Source organism: Serinus canaria, chromosome 5, assembly GCF_022539315.1.
Source record: "Serinus canaria isolate serCan28SL12 chromosome 5, serCan2020, whole genome shotgun sequence".
NCBI lineage: Eukaryota > Metazoa > Chordata > Aves > Passeriformes > Fringillidae > Serinus > Serinus canaria.
Genome location: NC_066319.1, coordinates 52400480 through 52414794, shown reverse-complemented (window position 1 = coordinate 52414794; position 14315 = coordinate 52400480). Strand labels below are relative to the sequence as shown.

At 41.2% G+C, this 14315-nt stretch overlaps 2 protein-coding genes across 5 annotated transcripts; one reads left to right on the top strand and one right to left on the bottom strand.

Moving 5' to 3' along the window:
- Positions 1 to 977: 977 nt before the first annotated feature.
- LOC103826403 (cytochrome c oxidase assembly factor 8) lies at positions 978 to 8084 on the bottom strand. 3 transcript variants are annotated; one of them, XM_030240504.2, is made up of 5 exons: positions 7890 to 8084; positions 6855 to 7052; positions 5783 to 5846; positions 3752 to 3842; positions 978 to 1220 (listed from the first exon to the last, which is right to left on the bottom strand). In XM_030240504.2, exons 1-5 carry the CDS (start codon positions 8067 to 8069, stop codon positions 1115 to 1117), a joined length of 639 nt encoding a protein of 212 aa, XP_030096364.2. In that variant the 5' UTR covers positions 8070 to 8084; the 3' UTR covers positions 978 to 1114. The 3 variants fall into 3 exon arrangements, with proteins under 3 accessions (XP_030096364.2, XP_030096365.2, XP_050830835.1); XM_030240505.2 differs by having other exon boundaries at positions 7893 to 8084; XM_050974878.1 differs by having other exon boundaries at positions 7785 to 8069.
- A 22-nt stretch (positions 8085 to 8106) lies between these two features.
- Positions 8107 to 13540, top strand: BAG5 (BAG cochaperone 5). 2 transcript variants are annotated; one of them, XM_030240636.2, is made up of 2 exons: positions 8107 to 8239; positions 8815 to 13540. In XM_030240636.2, the coding sequence occupies exon 2, from the start codon at positions 8844 to 8846 to the stop codon at positions 10194 to 10196; it is 1353 nt and encodes a 450-aa protein (XP_030096496.1). In that variant the 5' UTR covers positions 8107 to 8239; positions 8815 to 8843; the 3' UTR covers positions 10197 to 13540. The 2 variants fall into 2 exon arrangements, with proteins under 2 accessions (XP_030096496.1, XP_030096495.1); XM_030240635.2 differs by lacking the exon at positions 8107 to 8239 and adding an exon at positions 8290 to 8429.
- The last annotated feature ends 775 nt before the right edge of the window (positions 13541 to 14315 follow it).

The following is a 14315-nucleotide window of genomic DNA, read 5'->3' as shown; positions in this document are numbered from 1 at the left end:
TCAATGGCTACTGAGATGATGCTTCCAAAAGCAGAACCTTCCCTACAGCACAGCTTTAGGATAAGACTCCATCTCACAGTATACATTCTTTTTAACAGAATCCTCTTAGTAGGTACTGGATAAAAAAAAGTAATTTAACTGTATAAATGGACAGAGAGAAGATAGTGAGGAATGAGACTTCTTTTAATTTAAAAATGGCATATTTTAGGACTTCACTAACCCCCTTCCAATTGCTGTTACCTACTTGGAGACCACAAAAAAACCACCATTTAGATGAGTTATTTTCAGTACTTTGGAGAAACTGGTGAGAAGAGAGCATTTTTTGGGAAGAAATGGACCAGGAGAAAGCAGTGCATGTTTGTAGTAATGTCATTCTTCATACAGGAGTTACCAGTTTTGTCTTCTACCAAGATTAAATGATGGGCAGCACATTTGTTAAATTGCTCAGCAACTAAAACATTTACCAATCATGGATCAGAGGCGCTCTTGTCCAGGGGAGGCACATTTCTCTTTAAAAAAAAGAAAATTTAAGAAAAGCCTATTGCATAGCACTTTATATGAAATAATATCTTTGATCTTTATAAAAAATAGCAGATAATCACACTGAAGAGAGGATTATTCTAAACTGATTGTATATATACTCTCAATTCAAACTTGTTCCTTCATCCATATTGTATTACTTATGGATAGCTACTGCCCCAGACAGGCAACTGCTGCAAAATGAGGAATTTTTGTCTTTATATACCAATATAGTTAGTGGAGACATCATTCTGAGACCAAAGTTCAGGTGCAGCACACAATCTCATATTATTTAGCAGCCATAACTCTATAGTAAAACAGGATTCTCATTACCCATTCCATCTGACATGAACAAGAAACAGCTTTTGGTAGTTTTCTTCGTTGTGTTTTGGTGAAGAAATATTTTAGATATTCTTGGAAAAAAAGGGTAAAGGAAATCTACACACTGATTATAAATTAGGACCAGTGTTGACTTTTATTTACATAGTTTAACAAACAAATTCAAGTAACTATTGCATCAATCATTCAGATTTTGAACATTAGTATAAACCACAAGTTTACAGCATACAGTGTTGCATTCTTCATGGAGCTGTGATTACTGTTCTACATTTTTCTTTCTCCCACGAAGCCACCTCAGAGCTCTCACCAGTGCTACTTGTCCCATGAGGAATGTGATCCTAAAGTTATGTTTATACCAATCTCTAGGATTCCAAAGCCAAGAAAATAATCAGCACACAGAACAAGGACAGGAAAAAGATACACAATTATATTAAAATATTCTTTGGCATTGACAAATGATATTTCATTGATGACTTGCATTTTCTGTTCTTTGTGGTAACCTTTTTCCTGCCTAATATGAGTTAAATAACCTATGAAAGAGTCTATGTGTATATCCACATTCAGGAACAGATTACACATGGATTACAGGGTTGCAGCTACATTTGGAATCAGGTGAGATAAAATAGTTAAAACCATGGCTCATGTTTCAGAAGTGAAGCAGATCACCAAGCTATCTGGACTACCTGCCAGTGCTGTGCTTCAGGTAAAATTTGTTTGTGTGTGGATAAAGATGCCTGTGTTAAAAAGGGCAGAGTTGGTCTCATACAAGGGTGGCAAAAATAAAATCAAATCACACTTCAAAGGCTAATTGTATAACCCAACATTACCCTTCTACTGCAGTATCTTTTAAAGATAACTCCTTTAATATTGTCAGTCTTTATATCTTTAAATAATTTAATTTTTATTAATCATGCATGGCTTCTGGAACAAATTAAAATTATTCACAGTATGGTCTACATCAGCCCTTTTTAACCTCTGCAAACTTGCTTCAAGTTCTTTGCCCCTGTTGCAAATTAAAAATAATACAAATTTTTTTTTCTAGTTTCAAACAAGGATCTCACTTCCATGTTTCAAAATGCTCACAAGAAGCAATAGTATACATAGAATTCTAGAACTAGAACACTGGGATTTAGGTCTTCTCCTGAGATGTCTGGGGCAAACCTTGCATGTGCAGATCTAACATAAGCCTGAGATACCAGCCTCTCAGTGAGGGCAGCAGCCAAATTCACACTGACAGGCAGCACTGAGCTACCCCTTCAATTGTCATGTTAAATAAAAGTATCATGCTAGCATTGCAACTGTTTCTTTTCCCCTTTCACGTTCAATTTCCTATATCCTTCTTGAATTTTTTTCCAAAACTAAATTCTGTTTCCAGTCTAAGTACCCTGAACTAAATATTCAAGGCATCTATGCACAGTCATTGCTTCAATTTTAACTACATTTTAGAAGTTGCAACACTTCAGCTGCCAGTTTTCAGGCCAGCTGGCAATACTGCAAAAGAACATACAGCTAAATGCATAAACAGATTTTTATAAATATGACCCCTCAAAATCAGACTGCCTGTAAAAAGCTCTGCTGTTTTCAGGGCTGTGCAGTTCCACTTGGAAACTACAACAATGCAGCCAACACAACCTGATTTTCCAAGTCAGCAGCAACAAAGGTCATGTTTAAGCACAAAGCCTGAATTATCTTCCCCTGAAGATGGGATGCTATCCTAAGGTCACTGCAATAATGGCAACTGGTAACCAGTTCTAAGATGAACTACTTGCATTCCCACTTATCAATTACAGGCAATGTATTGACAACCTTTTCACTAAAAACAATTTCTTACTTTGCATCTTTTCATGCTTTTGCTTTGGATTACGGTGAGGTTCCCCCCTGCCCCTCCATGAGCAAGATAAGATGTGTATATTTAAATATTTGATAGTTAAATTGTTCTTACAGGACAGTATTTTATGGTTTATGCACAATATACAAAGAAACTTAAGCCACCATTGGTTACAGATCAGTTGCAGTGATGGCAGAACTCTCACTAGCATCACATCATGAGGAACCCAGTCACACCTGACACTTCTGAGCCCAATAATCTCCCAATCCAGTACAGAGAGGAAACTGCAGTTGTGCTTTCACATTCAGTGGTCAGTAATCCCTGGATTAAGTGCTGTCTTCCTTTACTTTCCCATTCTTCCCTCATTCCTAGCCCTTTTTCAAGTATGCACAGCTACTTGCAGGGATATGTGTGTTTGCAAGTCATTTTTCACCCCTTTCAGATCCCCAGTCCAGTTTATCAAGTCATTGTACACACAGTAACACTGAAACAAGGCAGGAGAGGCTCTGAAAAGTTTGATGTGGGTTTCCCAAGTTGTAGCTGAGGTTCTACCCAGGACAGGTGATCAATTTATGCCTTGTCAAACTCAAAAGCTGATCACTTTTTTACTAGACACTTGCAAAATAATAGACCTAGGATTATTAAATATTACTCCCATTAAATGATTTTCCTTTGAGATAAATCACATTTATTTGTCCTTATTTAACAGTCAGCTAGAATCTGTTATACAGAACTTTCAAGTGGTCTATTTGCATATTTATCAGTTTCAATTAGCAGCATGAAAAGACCTGTGCCCTAAGATAATAAAATGTGCCTGATCTTGTCTCTTTAAATCTCAGACTTGAGCTTATCTTTCCACTAAAACAACAATAAGCAGCAGCAGAACTCAAATGATAATGCAAACTTGTCAAATGCTAATAACAGCATTAAAAAATAATTTGCAAAAATTACAGGGGTTTGTGCTGTTTTACCAATTACAGAAAAATGTTTAAATTTAAAACTTGATCTTATACCTTTAACTTAAACTGTAATGTATAATGGTCAACATAAATACCTTCTACATACCTGTTGTACTGCAAATGCTTTTTAAAATTTTTATTTAGAAAGTCCTTGTAAAATTCAGCCATTTCTTCTGCATTCAGTGTTGCTTTTTGACCTGAAAATAGGTTTTGGTGTAACAAAGTCAAGGCAATTCTTTGGATCAAAACACTGGGTTCAGATGCTAGGTCTAACTCCTTGCTCCTACAAGCTTTCTGTGTAAACCTGAACAAGTTAATATACCTTTAACCTTCAACCTTTTAAAACTTATCTAGAGAGCACAACAGATTAAAAATACTGATCATCTTGAAGCTGGCATAGTTCTTAAACCCCTATTACTTGTGGAAGTAATAAACTTTATCAGCTCTTAGACTATTAGGGAACCAGTGAACCCCTATGAAAATGTGCACAGATCTAGGAGTATCTATCATTTGAATAAAATAATTTCTCACAGGGCTGAAGCCTAAAGACAACCAATAAGAGCACTGAGTAACTTAATTTCCTCCCCCTAAAGCAAGTCCATAAATATCAAAAGAACACTATCCACAATTAACGTGGTATTTTCAGATGTAATTCTTTTTCTTTTGCTGTCAATAAATTCCAAATAACTTCAGGCAAAAAGTTTATGTTCTGAGATATCAGACTTCCAAACAATCTAGTAGGCAATTATTTTGAGAACAAAAGATGATTTTGAATATGTCATTCATAACCAGAATATAAAAGGTCCAGGAAGACCTGTGGCTACAGCACAAGATGTCTAATCCTGAGAACCAGCAAATATCCTCAACTCTACCAGACAATTCCTACACAACCCTTCTGGCACAAAATGTCCCTAAAATGACAGTCAAATTTCAATGCCCCAGGGAACATGGATATGATGAGGGAAATGGAATTGCAATATTCAGCTTGCTACGCTTCCAAAATGCATTTTAAGGCTCTTGAGATTGACCACAGAAGTGAAAATTATTGATTGGTTCTATTTGTCATTATTAAAAAAACTAATATACCACAATGTATTAACCTACTATAGGATAAATTAACTATAAAACCATTTGAAGGCTGCCAGGTTAATAATTATAGTTAATTTTTCTTCATACTGGTATCAGCAAAACTGATGCATTACACAGGAAAATAATTTTTGTTCCAACTGTTTGTGTATATTTTTTTTACAAGCATTCACAGCTGTATTATAGAATAGCTGACCAAAGGCATGCAGTTGATATAGATTTATTTTTAATGGAAGTATGTGGTCACTCTCTTTTACTTCTAGAGTATAAAAGCAAAACAAAAACCCCAACAAAGCAGCAATATAAAAGAAGTGGTTTTGAAACAACATAGATCTTAATTAAAATTACTTCTCAAGCACACACTGATCACCAGAATACAAACAGAAAAGAAAAATAATGGTCTGTGACATACAGAACGTCAGAGCAGATGCTTCACTGAACTCAAACAGATCATTATTCTGTGAACAAAGTGTTCAACCTCATACTACAATGCCCAATTCACTATTATTATGAAGGCATTTTGTTTTCATTTTCACACAATGAATTAGAGGGACAACTATTTTACAGCAACTGTGCCCAGGCAGAGACAGGCAGATAGCAGCTACCTTACTCTCCTTCAAGGAAAAATATTGTATTCACTAGACACACCATGGACCTGAAGTCAAAGACTGAATTTATCCACCCAACCATAACATGCACTTGAGGCAAATGCTCTGTGTGTTTATCTCAGCCAGCTCACTGGCTTAGGAGGTGTGAAAGTAAAAAGTCCCTTCCTCCTTAGGCTACACAATTATTATATTACTGGGCTAGGATTTCAGCACATTCCCTCTGGCTGCAGGGAAGGAATTAGGGGGAGAACAGTGCAACAGTGCCCCACATGCACATCTCTGAAAAGCTCCTTGTCTCTTTTATTATCACACTCCTGAAAACACTTCTAAATCCCACCCCTAAGATTTACGTGTGACAGAACACAAAGAGCATAAACTAACAAAATTCAAAGTTATGCAGAATTCAGAATGCATCCTAAATTATTAACAAAGATCTCACTAACCTGATTCATCTTTCATTTCCAGACCCTTGGCTTTCAGTCTTGAATAAATAAATTCTTCTTTTTCCTAAAACATGTTTTTCCACATTAGAGAGGGATGTTAACTTCAAGTCTGTCCTTGAAGTTAACCATTGGTTTTAATTACATGGCAATGTGGTGCTCAACACCCTTTGAAATAACTAGCAATACTCATTATACTTGGAAGTGTCAGCTAAACACTTTTCTTAGTCCAGTGGGTTAGTAAAACTGGTCACTTAGATCCTGCTACCTGCATGCATCAATTAATTCATGCAAGCGTCCTACTGATACTTGTAAAACTGATTTGTGGAGTAAAGCTACAGCCAAACTTCACTGTTGTCTGACAGGAGTCAAACTTTCAGTTTATAAAACAAACTATGGAAATGTGCTGTACTGTATAACTGAGATTCTGAGCATAGAGGAAAACATGCAGCCTAAAAAATTAAAAATTTTTAGATGGAAGCATAGTAATAATTAGTGTGTGAGTTTTACAGACTTGAAAACAGTTCTGTAGAATTAAAAAAATCAAGCTTCATTTTTTTCTGGGATCTTTGCAAGTTTTGAGAGGATATTATGTTCAACATCATAAACAATGGTGAATTACTGAACTGCTACTGTTCTTCCAAAAAAATGCCACATTGGCTGGGAGATGCTAAAATCAGGAAAGACAGACTCACTTTAGCCTTTCTGGGATACGCTGCCAGTGAAATGGGACGTATCATTTACCCTCATTTAGTCTTGGCAATTACACCAAATTTCTTTTCTCTCACTTATGACAAGAGAAAAACCAGCCATGAAATAATTTTCAACAGCTGCTCTAGTCACAGACAGGCCCAGCATGTAGGGCAGCTACCACTCTATACTTTCAGTGCAAGACAGGAAAAAGGCAAATACTCTATGCCGCTAGGCAGCAACACGTGGGATTTTTAGTTTTATGAAATGACAGAGCCGTCCTTTCCTCCGTGACCCTGAGCGCATTAACAGCGGGCAGAACGGAGCCCCCCGGTTTCGGGCAGCCAGGGGAGCAGCAGCAGCAGCGGGTGCGGGGCCGGCTCACCTGGCGGAAGGCGCGGTTGTGCCGTGCCCAGAAGCGCTGGTTGCTGGCCTGGGCCTCCTGGCGCGCCTCCCGCAGGCGCCGCTCCAGCGCCGACTCCTCGGGGGGCACGTAGAAGATGACGGGGCGCAGGTTGGAGTGCTTGTCCGGGGGCCCGATCCAGTCACTGTGCGAGTGTGCAGGGGGATGGAAACCCCCGCCCTGCGAAACACAGACACAACGCAATGTCAGCACCGCTGCACAGCTTCTGAAGGACCTCTCATTTTGGAAAAAATTCCTAAACGCCACGGAACATACAAGCATAGCAATAAAGCACATTTATTTACTGTGACCAGTTGGGGTTTTTTTAATATTTTGTTTGTTTTCGTTTTTCTACCACTGATACTCTATTAAAATATTTCACGGAGAGAGCCAGCAAGTATCCGAGTGTTTTGTGGCGCTGATCTCTGCCCTCTGGTGACCAGTGACAGCACCCGAGGGAACAGCGTGAAGCTGCGGCAGGGGAAGTTTAGGCTGGATATTAAAGGCTCTTCACCCAGAGGTGATGGTCACTGGAACAGACTCCCCAAGGATGGGGTCACAGCCCCAAGCGTGACAAGATCAAGGAGATTTTGGACAACTCTGTCAGTGGTGCGATTCTTAGGGCTGTTCTGTGCAGGGCCACGAATCAGATTTCGGTAATCCTTGTGGGGGCCTTGAAACTCATATTTTATAGTTGTGCGATTCTAAGTTTTCCTCAGCCCGGCGTTCTCCCTGCATCCCGGTGCCCACACAGAGGCGTGCGCCTGCCCCAGCCGGGTCCGGAACACCGGGCGTCAGCCCACAGCCCGGACCTCAGCGCCCCTCCAACAACTAACACCGCGGGGCTCGGCAAACGCATAAAAAAACAGAGGCCGCAGAGATCGCGGTTTGCTGCCGGCTGCCCGGGATTACCGGGAGGCAGCCGGAGCGCTCCCCACTCAGGGCTCCGCGCGGGCGGCGGCCCACGAGGCTTCCCCCGCGGCCCCCGCAGCAGCCGCCGCCCCCCGCCGGGTTTACCACGCTGTCCAGCCGCTCCCCGCGCTCAGCCGCGCGGCCGCTGCCGGAGGAGGCGGAGGAGGAAGCGGAGGAGAGGGGGTGGCGGCAGTAACAGCCACCGGCTCGCAGCGCCCGGATGGCCGCCATGGTCCGGCGCTTTACGGCGCTGCCGCACGGGGACCCCGGGCAGGGCGGGGCCATGTCGGGGCCGGGCCTAGGCCCGGCCCCGCCCCGGCCTCCCCCTTCGCCTCCCTCTGCGCGGCCGGGCCGGGCCGGGCGGGGCTCGGGCTGTTCACGGTGCTCGGGCTGTTCGCGGTGCTCGGCCCGTGGCGCAGCGCCGGGCCAGGCAGCAGGTCCTCGCCGGGCGGCGGGTGAGTGAGTGACTGCGGCGGGTCGCGGGCGCCGCGCGGGTTCGCTGCGGGGCCGGTGGGGACGAGCCTCCCGCAGGTGCCTCGGCGGCGGCCCGGTGTCATTTCCTCTTCACGCTGCGCCGGGCCCCACCGCGGGGGAGGCGGGAGGTTGTGACCATGGCGGGGGCGACGAGTTCAAAGAGGCAGCAAGGTATGTGTGTGGACGGGGCGCTGCCCCGCGGTTGTGGCGCCCGAGGGTGGTTGGGTTCGGCCGCTGTTCTCCCCTCGCCCCGGTTTCTCCCTTGGGCTGCGGGTGCCCTGTTTGTTCTGCGGCGGCTTCAGCTGCAGAGCAGGTGGGGAAGGCTGGGGGTGAACAGCCTAGAGCTGGGCGTGTGGCAACTAAAGCGTCGCCCCTGCGGCCCGACCGCGAGAAAGGTGTCAAAAAATTAAAGGCTTACGATATATCAGCTAAGCGGTTTATTCGTATTGGTGAAGGTACCTAAAATAGCTGTAGTGCTGAAGTGCTTCAGAGTGTAAAAGTTGCAACGTGTGCTCGTGTAGCACTTAAGCAAGTCTTGCTCTCGTTTTCCTTGTAGTTCGTCTGAAGGTGGACGCGGGAAGAGGAATGGATATGGGTAACCAACACCCATCCGTAAAACGGTTACATGAAATACAGAAAGAAGTCAAAGAGATCGAACAGCAAGTGGCTGTCTTCAGCGGTCTGTCTACCGACCGAGATTACAAGGAATTGGAAAGAAACCTTACGAAACAGCTTTTTGAGATCGATTCTGTAGACACCGAAGGGAAGGGGGATATTCAGCAAGCCAGAAAGCGAGCTGCCCAGGAAACTGAGAGGCTGCTGAAGGAACTGGAACAAAATGCAAACCATCCGCGCAGACTGGAAATAGAGGCTTTATTCAAGGAGGCACAGTCTCTTGTGGAACGTGAGATCACGCCTTTTTACGAAGGAGGAAACTGTATAAGTGATGAATTTGAAGAAGGAATTCAGGACATTGTGCTGAGGCTTACCCAGGTGAAAACTGGAGGGAAAGTTTCTCTACGCAAAGCAAGATACCGCACTCTGACAAAGATATGTACTGTTCAGGAGATTATAGAGAATGCTGTAAAGAAACAGCTGTCCCTGCCACTCTCTAACGATGTTCATCCTTCTGTCTCTAAAATTAACTCTGTAATGTGTGAGGTGAACAAAGCCAGAGGAACTCTCATTGCGCTTCTAATGGGAGTGAGCAGTAATGATACCTGCAGGCATCTGTCCTGTGTGCTCACTGGCCTCATTGCTGATTTGGATGCTTTAGATGTCTGTGGCCGCACGGAAATAAGAAACTACAGAAAGGAAGTAGTAGAAGAGATCAATAAATTGCAGAAATACCTGGACTTGGATGAAGAAGCAAATTCTACTCATGCTTATGATTTGGCAAAAAATCAGTCCATTCTTAAAATAGAAGAGATCCGTAAGAAGATGAAGGAAGTTCATTCCTTACTTCTGAAAACAGAGAATGCCTCTGATTTGTATCTGGGATCCAAAGCAGAGTTGCAGGGACTAATTGCCCACCTAGATGAAGTGAGTCCAGGAAAAAATCCCTGTATTAGAGAGGCCAGGAGAAGAGCAGTAATTGAAGTTCAGACTCTTATAACATATATTGATTTGAATGAAGCGCTGGAAAAAAGGCAAAAGTATCCAGAGCAAACTGCTGTTGAACATCGGTGTCATAAAGCAGTTTGGACTGTACTTGGAAACTTGTCTCAAATTCAGAAAGAGGTGATTTCATTTGATGGAAACAGAACAGATAAAAATTACATGAGACTGGAAGAACTTCTTACAAAACAACTTCTAGCCCTGGATGCTGTTGATCCGCAAGGTGACGAGCGGTGTAAGGCTGCCAGGAAGCAGGCAGTAAAGCTTGCACAGAATATCCTTTACTATCTGGACATGAAAACAGATGAATGGGAATACTGAAACAGCCATGGCCTGACACAGAAGAACATTTTTCCCTTCGGCACTTTATGAAGATCATTGGCAGTGCATAATAAAGTATTCTGTGCCTGCTGAAATCATGGAAATTGCATAAGCAGTTGACTTGGCTATATGTCTGCTATCCCACGCAGTCACCCACTTGCCATGGCAACTGTCAGTACACCATCAGCAATTCTGGTCACTGATATAAGCAAAGAAGTGCAGTTCTCTGAAGGAATAGCTTAATACTTGATCAAATAGCTTCTTTTTTTATTTCTCTTTTTCTTTCTTGTTTTTATTCCAATAGCCTTGTGCAATGTTCAGTGAATGCAGGTTTTTCAAAGACACAGAAACTTTCTTATGGTACAATACTGGCAAAACTATTTAAGGAGACTGAACATGAAAATTAGTATTCAGGCATGAGGCTCCATCCAGCAACTTCACAGCAGTCTGGATGTCCTGTTAATGTGCTGCCATGACATAAAGTACTAAGGACAAAAAGCCTGCTGGCTTTTGGATTGTACTTGATTTATTCCATCCATCATGGCATCTAGATATCTCAGTTAATGGAGCTATAATGCCAGCTGCAAATTAGCATTTACATAGGCAAAGCCAATTATGTCAATTTTTGTAATACCTGAGCCCTTTGATTTGCAGAACCAGGTCTTTTGTTGGTGGAAATTCTTTCGAGTTATTGCTTTAAGGTACTGAGACTTGGAGAGGAAAATCTGTACATTTATACCAAACAGATAAAGGGGATTTTGAGGATTTCAAACTGCCATCCATCTGAACTTTATTTAGTGGCTGCTTGGGTGTCTTTTTAAACTCTGCTGTTGCATCTGGTTTTCACATTTGGCAAAAACATAAACAGACTTCACTTTGAAGTGAAATGTGCATTTTGGAATTATTTTTGTAAAATTAGGTAGCCAGCATAAAGATGTCCCTAATGATGTAAGTATGTGCTACATGGTCAGTGTGGCTTCAAGCATGTCTTGGAAAGACTTGTGGCAAATGTCTCTCTTTGCAACTCATTCACTTGTTTCAGAAGCTTCATAAATAAGCTTGCTTGTTCTGTTGTATTCACCTACCTTTTATTTGTGGCTGCTAGTGCCAATCACATTTCTACTATAGCATGTTTTTTGGCATTTTTTGAAAGCATGGCATTAAAATTATTTGCATATATACAGATAGATATAAAGAATATAGATATATATAAAGATATATTCAATTGTGGATAATTTGCACTCAGCTCTTTCAGGATAAACTAAAGAATTAGTGTTCTATAGATGATGATTTGCACCACTTTAGGGAGTAAAAACCGTTTCAGATGTTACAATAAATATTTTTAAGATCTATTTTTGACTGATTAGAATAGACAGTACTGTCTGTGAGAGACAAGTGCCTTTATGACACTGCTATCTTGCACCGTCATACGTAGATATAGGAACTCTTTACTGGCAGCTTGATACATTTGTAATCTTTGCAAACTGGATTTTTCAGGTATATCTCTAATTTTTCTGTAGTGTAGGTCAAGCTATCATAATACAATAGGTGACAGTTGCCCTACAGAGTCCTGAGAATGACTCTCAAATTTGAGAAATACATATTCTGCTTAAAAACTAAAGCATTGGTGTGGAGGTGGGGGACTTTGGGCAGGTCTTCTGTGCCTATTGCTACAAGAATAATATGTTTGTTCATAACATACTGTGAGATGTTGATTGAAGGCTGCATACCTTCAGAGTGTGAATAGATTTTGTTTGTGATTGTGCAGGTGATTGCTTTGCAAATCTACTTGCCAAAACCGACGTAATTGAGTACAGTGCCTAAGGCACAATTTGGCAATGACAGAATGTTTGTTGGAGGATTCTTACTGCTCCTTCAGAGACACAACCCCATGGAATTTAACTCTCCTTCAAAAAAATTCCCCTAATTAAAATTCCAATCTCTGTTTGAATATTATGTGGCTAACACAGAATATTAATAGTGTTATGCACCTGAATTATTTTACTCATTTCAAGTTCTCTACATGTTTGAATTGCAACCTGTGATTTGCACTTAGATTTTTAGGAAAGATAAGGGTTTGATATTGTAATGATGTTAATAATTTCTCTTGAGTATTACTGTTGGGTCTGCAGTGGTTACTTGTAGTTTGTTTAAACAATTTAGTGTCTGTGTTCTCTGGCAGATACGTGTAGTTTTATAAGCATTTGAGCCTCTTATGTAAAAAGAGTAAGTGTAGTAGTTATCTGTTCTATTTTAAATATGTCTTTTCGTTTTCCTGAATGGATTGTTATGCCTGCATCTCTAAGAATGCAAATGTGTAAGGATAATGTAATTTGGCTGACTGAGTAGAGTCCAGTAGCAAGATATTATGTGGATTAAGGTTTTTTCCTTTTTCTGTACTCTGATAAATTGACTATTTAAATTTTATGGTAAAATCCTCATCTGGAATGGCTTTAATTCACAGTTTTTGCATGAATAAAAGTAATAAAATATATGACATAGATGTGCTTAACAAAACAAAACAAAAACCCAAAAAACCAAAAAAAGAAATGCACAGGTTTCTCAAAAATTTGCTTTTATGCTGAAGAATGTAAATTTTCTGGTTTTCATATCCAAAGACTGAGAGAGAGACAACTTTTCTTTCCAATACAGCAGGCTAAAATAATCATCAGAATGTAAATGGACCAAATGGCAAAAGCCTGCGTTTTAGTACTATACTAAAATAGAATAACTTTTCTGTGTGCTGCGTTATGTACCTTACAGCAAAATAATCGAGTGGGTATTCTGGGGGAGAGGTAATCCTGCATCATGATTCCTATTTGTTAACCAAATTTCTTTTTAAAACTAGGTTTCTTTAGTTACTTCAGTATTTATTTTTTGCTGTTTGCCACTCAGAGAGGTTTTTCTGTGATTTTTCTGGATTTCTATATCACAGAAATCCAAATCTTTGGAGAAGATTTTTGTTAAAAATCTTGTTACCTTTTAAACTTAGCAGAAGTCAGTGTCTGTGCTCCTAATGGTGTACCTGTCTTCAGTTGTTGCTGTGTAGAAGTTGACATTTGTGTTCACAGATTAAGTATTGCAGTGTTAAATTCTTGATTATTAATACAAATACATTACTGCTTTGAGTAGTTATTCATTTGAATGTTACGCCCTGATGCCTTTCTCTATTTATTTTTGAATGTAAGTTATCAGAATGTAAATTATTTTTGTCTTAGAGCAAGTGTTTTTATTAAACATACAGACATAAAGCTCTTTCCCCTCCTTCTTTAAAAGTTTGCTTTTTCACTGCTGTATTGGTTAAAATAAAGTTCTTTGTGTGGATACCACTCCTACTTGCTAAATCTGGTGCCAGTTCGTTTTCTCTGCATTCCTCAGCAGCAGCCTGCAGGGTTGCACTTGGCTGATGACTGCAGCAGTGCTCGTGGCAGGGTTGCAGATCTTGCCACTTGGCTCTTGGAGGATGCTGCCTGAGTAGATGAGCTGGTGAAACTGATGGCGTGATTCCCTTCCTGCAAAGTCAGCGTGGAGGGATCCCAGAGCCTTTAGCAGGAGCTCAGCTGCTCTGGTTTTAGGCTGTGCACATGAGGCAGGTTCCCTGTTTGCTCTGCTGGCTCCCTGTGAGTTTTGGAGGTGCAGTGAGCCACATTACCAGCTGGCTGCTGATGGGAATTGGGAATTCTCTCTCTGCCCAGAAAGCTGCCAGCTTTGTGAAGTTTCTGCTGCTTGGTCAACTCCAGTGAGCTGAGTGAATCCAATAAAATGGGAAAAAACAAACAACAAAAATGGAGGAGGGGGTTTAATGAGCCAAACTGGCTTTTAGAAATGCATGGGCCAGAGCTGCTGTGAAATGAAGGGGTGGGTGGTGCAGCCATGGGCTAGGGAGAAAATGGTAAGAATTTTGGTAGCAGCAAGTCATTAGATCAACTTGCAAAGTTAAATAAGTGAAGGAGGAAGAAGGAAAGTGTCAACTATCGACTCCTACAAAGAAGTAGCACTAATGGGATGTGATGAAGGCAATACAAATGAATCATATATGGAAAATAAACCAGTAGCTTTCAACTGCATTTTCATGATAATGTCACAAGTGATCATAGAATCCTTACAGGATCGGTAAGG